We start from the raw sequence: 9,076 nt of genomic DNA, 5'->3' as shown, positions 1-9,076 counted from the left end.
ATATATCTAAAACTTAAAAACCCTTCTCACCATATTATCATATTCATCATATATTACTACTACTATTACTACTACTGCTACTCTCATCTAGAAAACACCAGATACTTGATATATCTACCCAATAAAACTTAGAACCAACCCTTTTCATCACTTCATGTTTTCATATTCATCATATACTACTACTACTAGTATCACCATCTTCTTCATCTCAGTCATAAATCACAGTCACAGTTTCCCCAGAATGAATCCCGTAACCGATTATGTCCACTCTCCCCTCAAGTCGCCTTCCCGCATGTTCAAGATGAAAAAGACGTCCCTCATCAACTAAGCCAGCACGACGAATCATTGCTTGCAGTGTGAAAACTGTGTCATATCTTTCCACATTTATGACCATTGTTTGGAACACCGATTCCTCACTGCAGGGAACCACCACATCAATGGCTACCAACCACCGTGTGTCCTGAGGGGTCTCCACCACAAAAACGGTGGGTGTTGTGGAAATTAAATACCTATCCAGCCTCCACTCGTCATGCATCGGAGCTCCCAGCGTAGTCAGATTCTGGCGCCGTGGAGTTATACCCACCTGCTCGTCGATCATCTTTTTCAGACCTAAAACTGTGTCGGTGCTCGATATCTCCAGGATCACCACACTGTACAATGTGTGAACGGTGACTATGATCATCTGAGGTTGAACCTTCGTGTAGAGTCTCATCACCACTTCATAATCATCCTCCACGTTAATACCCAGATCAGATAAAGCCGTATTTCCATCTGCTAGCAGATTTCCGTTGTATAACAGGATTTGCTCATCGTAGAATTCATGAAACTGGAGAAAAAAGCGTATTTCTCCGACTGATCGGCACCTTTGCTCGATTTTGTATGTTTTAATCGTAGTGTTCCACTTTGATGACCACCATTGCCGATCGAGTTATATCAAAGACTGGAGTTGATAAAGCCTGAACTAGTACCGGGGAGATATGGTTCCAGCAGGGAGAGCTAGCTCAGTGACCGGAGCTCAGGGACGTGGCTAAAAGACTGGATTGAAAGGCAACTTATAGAGTGATTTGTCACACTTATTGAGCATCTTTTACATAAAACTACCATGACAATTAGATTCCCTATTTCCCCAATTTCTGCGTGAGGGAGTGTGGAGTGTGATTAACTGATTGCCTGCAGATATCAGATATCAAATATAATAAAATGAAACAATGGAAGCAACGCATGATACCTTTTTCAGATACCAAAATAGGACAAAGATATTAACAGACCTAATTAACTTTTTTTTCTTTCTAAATGAGAAACCCAACTAGCATTTTTCTTTTCTGAAAGGAGAATCAAATTATTAATTTTTTTTTTGGCAATTATTAATATTGAATGAAATGTGTAGAAAAAACAATGGTAAGATTCTCAAGTAAATGGGATCAAGTATCGAATATGGATAGTAAGGCCTATGGATGTACATGTGGTTTTTAAGCCAAATAAGTGGGCTCAACTTATATAATAACCTCCAAGGTTAATATGGGACTCAATAGGCCCAGGGCTAAGCCTATGTTAAAATGATCCATTGTCCAGAGATCTAGTTGTACAAAGCCCGTATAGAATCATATCTTATTGTAATGATGTGGGCCCTTTGGTCAAACCACTAATTCTTATTTATAATATTTTATATCTATACTATTATTAAAAGTACCAATGAGCATGTGAAACTTTTCTTGACTAAAATGTTCATATTTGTGTATTTAGTCCATCTCTAATTATGAGGGTTGAAAATATAATTTCAATTAATGCTTTCAATTTCATTTTATATGCTTCTTAATCCGCTTCATTAAGTCTTATATTTAATATATTAACTCCCACTCTTTTTTTATTAAATCCAATATTTGTTATTTTTCACTAATAAATATTACTGATTAGATCTATGTCTAATACTTTTAAACAATATAAATCCATATATTTTAAAATTTACTCAGAAACAAAACCATTCTTTATCCAAGTGATGTCTAAATAATTCAACCATCGAATTCAAATTAGTCAACCCATGAAGTCATAGTCAAATAATAAAATTTTTAAATAGGAATAAATATAGAAAATTACAAAAGTGTAGAAAAAATTAGACACATTTATGATATTTTTGTTAAGCAAATTAAAAAAAAAATGTATTTAGTGAGAGGGTTAAAAATGTAATTCAATTAATATCTTTCACTAAGTCTTATATTTATGGTATTAACTCTCATTCTCACTTATTAAATCCTATACTTAATTTATCTTTACACTAATAAATGCTACTAATTAGATCTATGTCCAATACTTTTAACAATATAAACTCATATGTTTTAAAGTTGACCAATCCATGAAGTCACAGTGAGATAATAAAATTTGTAAATAGAAATATACATAGAAAATTGCAAAAATTTAGAAAAAATTAGACACATTTATGATATTTTTATTATTCAAATTAAAAAATAAGTGTAATAAACAAGAATTATTTTTATTAACGATGAAAATAAAATACATAATCTAAAAGTAACCAAAAACAAAATTATTTTCCTATTTGGCGGAGATCAATAGTTCAACTTTTGGGTCAAAATGTGTCAACCTTTAATGTCATAATTAAATAATAAAAAATAATAAAATATGAAAACACAAAAATGGAAAAATACATAAATTAAAAAAAAACATTTGGGCACTTGTATAATATTATGTATTTATTATATTAAATAAAAAATAAGTGTACATAACAAAATTATTTTTACACAAGTAGAAATACAAAATTATAAAAAAAATTAAACACATCTATAATTCTATATTTACACTACTATTTCAAATATGAATAAGATTGTGAAACTTTCTTTTGAATAATTTGAACTACTACTTTTCATTTCATTTAATTCTTTCTTTATATCTTACTGTTTTTTTTAAATGATTAGAAAGGATACACTAAGAAAATAAGAAATTACAAAAAGAAGAGTTCATCCAATTAGGTAGACCTGTCATTGATACCTAAAACTTTGCAGCCCAATATGAGGTGTTTGTGTTTACATAATTGGATTTGGGTTTTGCAATCTGCATCCAAATAATAATGAAAAAATATAAAAACAAAAAATACAAGAATTTTATAGAAAGTTTTGGATATATTATTACTATCATTATTATCGTCTAGAATTACCATGTATCAAAGCACATGTGCACTTAGGGGGTGTTCTTTTTTTGGATTTTGAGAGGGGAAAGTTGGTTAATGGGATTTTGATTCCCATTGACCAAAAAACCCATGCTCTTTTTTTTCAGATTTATGTAGGGACTAGTGAAAGTTTATTTTCCTTGGTATCACTTACCTAGGTAAGTGATATCCATCTCCTAGGTGGGTAAATTAACTTTTCCATCTAGGGGAAAGTTGCCAAGACTTGGATGGGACAAAAATGCCCCTTCTAATAATGGATTTTTTATGGCTAAGATTGCCATTGCTATTTACATGGAAAATAAAAGAACATGGGTAAATACATTTACCTGGGTAAGTGATTTACCAAAAAGCGAATGGGGCATTACTAGCATAAGAAATCATGTGTAAGAATTAACCTAACCAACATCCCACTTACATAGTTGCATGAGAGTGGTTATGAAGTGGGTTGAGGTGGCAGCCCTAATCCTAGGTTATAAATAGCCGTACCTAGGGAGAAGCTTCTCTTTGAGTCTCACTGCAAGTTTACTCCAAATAAATTACAAGTTCAAGGGAGAAAAGAAAGACACAAAATTATGCCTCTCCTTTTAAATGTACAGTTTTTTATTTTTTATATGAAACTTGACTCACTGTCAAGCTCAAGCCGAGTTGAGTTTGAACATATAAGTTTTTGAGTCAAACCAAATTTAAACTTATGTTTATAGCTTGAATCAAGTTTGAGCCATATTTTTTGCTGAATCGAGTTTGACTAGCCAAATATTTGGCTTTGCTTGACTCGAATCCCCCTATTACTACAAAAAACTAGAGATCCTACCAATTGAGCCACATCAATTAGGCAATACGGCCATATAATTTTTGATTGCCCATTCAATGGCTGGTCTGATTCTTAAAATATGGGACAGGTGGTAAGTCGTGGGGGCCCAAGACCAAAAAGTAGTTCCTATGTCCCTTAATAGGATTATGTCTATTGCCTAATAGTAAAAGCAATTGTAAGCAGTTTCAAAATTAATTAAATCTAGAATCTAAAACCATACACGTTGGGTCAAATTTTTGTTAGGGATGTCAATTAATATACCTAAGGTGGCGCATTTGTGAGTTAAACTCATGAATTTTCAAGGTTTTCGAGTCTACCTTGTTTTGCAAACTGAGAATCCAGGTTGGACCAGGTTGTGGGTCAACCTGAGTTCATAAACCTTAGCTTAACACAACATAACCTGGGCCAGCCTTTGGCTTGATTGTGCTTGGGTGAACTTGTTTGGGCCAGTATGAGTTGGTTGGGTTTAAAAGGTTTTAGAGTGCATTTTATAGACCAAATCAGAAGTAATGCACATTAAAAATATATACAAATACTATCAATACTATATATACTGATATACATATTTTAGATAAAGATGTTTGTGTATAGACAACATACATAATATGTGTGTGCAGAGAAAAAATGTGCATAATATGTGTATTTTCGTATGCTTTTGCATTGTATGAGTTTAGGTTAATCATATACATATGTAAATGAAAAGTATCCTAAAATAATTAATATATATATATATATATATATATATATATATATATATATGTACATGTAGATGTGTAGATGTATGTATATTATTGAATGTCTAACAGGTCCACGGTTGGATCAAATTGGGATTGGCTATCCAAGGTTTCAACCCAACCCTAACTTGAGTTCAGATAGTCCCATGTTTTCTAAGCCAAACCCTGCTAGGGCCTAAAAATTGAAACCCAACCAGTATAAAAGTTCCGGTTTGATCCTCTCAAGTAAGGCTGCAACTTGGGCCGGGTTGGCCAAAACCCAACTCGAAAAAGTTGGGTTGGTTGGGTTGATGTTCAGGTTAGGGTTAGGGTTGAAATTCATGAACTCGACTTTACTTTGGGTTGGGTTAAGGGTTGACCCCTTAACCAACTTGACCCGACCCAACCCAAACCAAACCTGACTCTATAGTACATGTAATATATAAATATATGTTGTATGTAATATATAACATACATTGGTTTGTTTAGATGCATGATATTTGTATAGCCCCACCACATAGTATCATGTATTTCTTTTAAGATAATCACATCACTTCACTTACTCCTAATATGAAAGATTAAAACCTTAATAACATTATTTTATTTTTTTAAAAATTTTATTCATGTCCTCTATGTTGTTTGCCGCCCAAGAAAGATCTATCGTAATCCATAATTCATAATAAACTATAGTCATTTCTAACACTTATTTTTTTTTTGAATTTTGTACCAAAAGAAAAAAAAATGTCTACAAACAAATACTAATGAAACATAGGATTAATATATGTAGTGAAAGTTGAGTTAAGATTTAAAATCGAGATATTCTATGAGGCTTTAAGGGATGGGAAGAATGTTGGGTTGAAGGAATTTAGTTAGGGTTGGGCTGGTCGGGTTGGGTTAGGGTTAGGGTTGGGATTTAAAACTTAGGGTTGGGATAGGGTTGGCCTCAACCCGACCTATCCTGGCCTGACTTGCAGCCCTAGTCTCAAGTTGTAGCCCTAAGTAAATATGGTGCCATGTTTGGTATGGTGGTATTGTGTGTCAAAGTATAAAACGTTTGCACTTGAGTAGTCTACAAGAAAAGATTTAAGCATAAGGGATTATGTGGCACTGATGTATAACTGAAACCAATGTTTTAAAAAATAACCCGGAACCGGAATTACATTTGCCACCAGTTTTTGGGTTAGTAGTTTGATCATCCGGTTCAAATGGATGGCCTGTTCTAATTTAAAAAATAAAGATGTCAAAAATAACTGTTGTTTGGGTTGAACGGGTTTAGTTTGACTGCTTGGGTCAGCGGGTCACTGACCAAAGTCATCAGTTTTTGGTTAAAGAATGGGTTAAGGGTGAAATGGAACTGGTTGACTGAATGGTTCCTGGGCTGAACTGTCTGACCATCCGGGTCAATTATGGTTCAAAAACACTGACTGAAACAGAACCGCGGCCGACATGCATCACCACGATAAAAAAAACTGGAGTGAAGTTCAAATTTCTGTTATTTTCTGAACGACATTTCCTTGTGTATATGATAATATGAAGCATGGATACAGAACACTGCAATGAAGTTCAAATTTCTGTTATTTTCTGAACGACATTTCCTTGTGTATATGATAATATGAAGCATGGTTTTTGAAACCAGATCGGACCGTTTCAGATAGTTGGACCTAAAAAACCAGGAATCGGTCAGGTGACTGGTTTCGTTTTACCCCAGAATCGTTATTTCGTCAAAAACCGTTGATTTAGTCAGCAAACCACTGATCCAGGCGGTCATACCATTCGAACCATCCAACGGTTTGGGCCTTTTTTATTTTTTTAATTTTTTTAATTTTTTATCAGAACAGGCTGTCCATTTGGTTCGAGCGGTCAGACTGTTCGACCTGAAAACCGGACCCCTGACCAGTTCGTTGTCTGATTCGGTTTTAAAAACGTTGATATGAAGTAGAAAAAGAGAATTTGCCAGAACGAGTTAGCTTGGCATACAGAGCTACCATTCAAAATTATTACTTTTGTGGATCGATCTTTGCTTTCACAGAAAGGTCTAATACAAGAACTGTTTCATTATTGTTCGGATGACTTAACTTTCATTTTCAAAAATCAGAAGCATTGGATTTGCATTTCCTGACAAAACAAAATAGTTGTAATTCCTTAGACTCATCAACCACCTTTTGTCTGCAGTTGGAACGGCTGATTGGAGGGGAGTGCATAGCTAGAATGCACGAGCTTGTTGTGGAGAGTTTCATCAACAGTGAATGAAACCAACAACCCATTTGTGCGGGAGAATGTTGGGCTGGAGCTCGTTTCTTAGGCTAGAGCTTAAAGAGAAGTCATAAATCTGAAAAGAAATAAAGAACTAAATTTATCTAGGTGATGCCTTGCCATTTCAAGGATACTACAAAATAAGTCATCTGGGAATTCCAAGAATGTAAATATGTTCTAAACTGGTGGAGATATCCCTGAAAGATGGTAGTTTTATTGACAATTTTAGCTATTTATTTGAATGGAGATATCCCTGAAAGATGAGATGTTCTAAACTGTCTTTCTGTTTCTTTTTGTATATCTAAGAAAAAATTTCTTTCCTTGAATGGAGAGAACCTCACTGATCAGAATTAGATCTTCTTCTTACCACCATTATCATCAATGCATCATCATCAACCATTTTTATTTGGGTAGCGAGGATTATTAGAAACTTATCTGTAAGAGCATATATATGTTCACAAACTAAAAGGGCTCCAAAACCATTTCATCAATTAATAAGAAGATAATTTAATAATTTGAAAACACCATATTTTAATTTGATATATCTAAAACTTAAATCAAACCCTTCTCACCATGTTATCTTATTCATCATATACTACTACTACTATTACTAATTAGAACGAATGATGAATCAGGCTGATGAGTCGAGTTTCCTGTTTATCATATAATCCTTGCAACCTCTTTGAGAAGTGAATTACAAGGATTATATGATAAAGAAGAAGCTCGACCCATCAGTCTGATCCATCATTCCTACTAATACTACTACTAGTATTCTCATATTGCCCATCATGAATCACCATCTTCTTAATCTCATCAGTGATAAATCAAAGTCACAGTGTCCCCAGATTCAATGTCGTAACTAATTATGTCCAGTGTCCCATCAAGTTGCGTGCCTGCACATTCAAGATGGAAATCACGTCCCTCATCTGCTAATCCCGCACGACGAATCATTCCATGCAGTGTGTGAACTGTGTCATACTTCTCCACATTTATGACCATTGATTGCCCAGTGGATGGAACCTCCACAGTAATGGCTACATTCCACCGTGGGTCCTGAGGTGTCTCCGACACAAAAACAGTGGGTGTAGTGGAAATTGCATACCTCTCCAGCTTCCACTGGTCATACATCGGAACTCCCAGCGTTCTCAGATTCTGGCGCCGTGGAGATATACCCACCTGCTCATCGATCATCTTTTTCAGACTGAAAACTGTGTCGACGCTTGATATCTCAAGGAATAACACATCGCACCCAGTGTGAACGGTGATTGTGATGATCTGAGGCCGAATCTTCCTGTGGACTTTCATCCTCACTTCATTATCATCCTCCTCCTCAATGCCCAGATCAGATAAAGCCGTCCTCCCATCTAATAGAAGATTTCCGTTGTATAATAGAAGTTGATCATCGAAGGGTACATGAAACTGAAGATAAAAGCGTATGTCTAAGACTGATTTGCATTTCTTCTCGATTGTGTATGTCTTATCGTAGTGTTCCACTTTGATGACCACCATTGCCGATCGAGTTGTATCAAAGACTGGAGTAGTTGATAAAGCCTGAATTAATACTGGGGAGATATGGTTCCAGGTAGAGCTCAGGGAATTGAGTTCAGGGAAGTGGCTGTAAGACTGAATTGAAAGGCAACTTATAAAGTGATTTGTCACACTTACTGAGCATAATCTACATATCATAAACACTACCATGATAATTAGATTCCCTATTTCCTCAATTTCTGCGTGAGGGAGTGTGGAGTGTGATTAACTGATTATCAGATATCAAATATAATAAAATGAAACAATGGAACCAACGCATGATAACTTCCAGATACCAAAATGGGACAAAGATATTAACAAACCCAATTAACTTTTTCTTTCTAAATGAGAAGCCCAACTAGCCATTTCTTTTCCGAAGGGAGATCCAAGTATTAATATTTAAATATATAGAAAAAACTAAAGATTTTAGTTTTACTCAATGGTAAGATTCTCAAATGTGTAAATGGGATCAAGTATCAACTATAGATCCAACAACTCCTCCACCGTGGAAACAAGTGATTTTTTAAGCCAAATAAGTCGGTCAATATGGGCCTCGGTAGGCCGAGGGCCTATGGCTCATGGCCTAGGAATCTA

The 9,076-nt window shown here is 34.9% G+C and overlaps 1 protein-coding gene across 1 annotated transcript; it reads right to left on the bottom strand.

Annotated features, from left to right (window-relative positions):
• Positions 1–208: 208 nt before the first annotated feature.
• LOC148872592 (polyubiquitin-like) lies at positions 209–8,464 on the bottom strand. The gene is made up of 2 exons (XM_088970143.1): positions 7,790–8,464; positions 209–826 (listed from the first exon to the last, which is right to left on the bottom strand). The coding sequence occupies exons 1-2, from the start codon at positions 8,462–8,464 to the stop codon at positions 209–211; spliced, it is 1,293 nt and encodes a 430-aa protein (XP_088826269.1).
• Positions 8,465–9,076: the final 612 nt, after the last annotated feature.

This window comes from Nelumbo lutea, chromosome 2 (genome assembly GCF_056320005.1).
Source record: "Nelumbo lutea isolate HS-2025 chromosome 2, American lotus-T2T, whole genome shotgun sequence".
Classification (NCBI taxonomy): Eukaryota; Viridiplantae; Streptophyta; class Magnoliopsida; order Proteales; family Nelumbonaceae; genus Nelumbo; species Nelumbo lutea.
The sequence above is the reverse complement of the archived record's forward strand: the minus strand, read 5'-3'. Positions and strand labels throughout refer to the sequence as shown.

Coding starts and splice junctions, on each gene's coding strand:
- LOC148872592 (XM_088970143.1), bottom strand. CDS start 8,464: ATGGTGGTCATCAAAGTGGAACACTACGATAAGACATACACAATCGAG. Junction 827..7,789: donor ACATTGAATCTGGGGACACT/GTGACTTTGATT, acceptor TTTTTTCTCCAG/TTTCATGAATTCTACGATGA.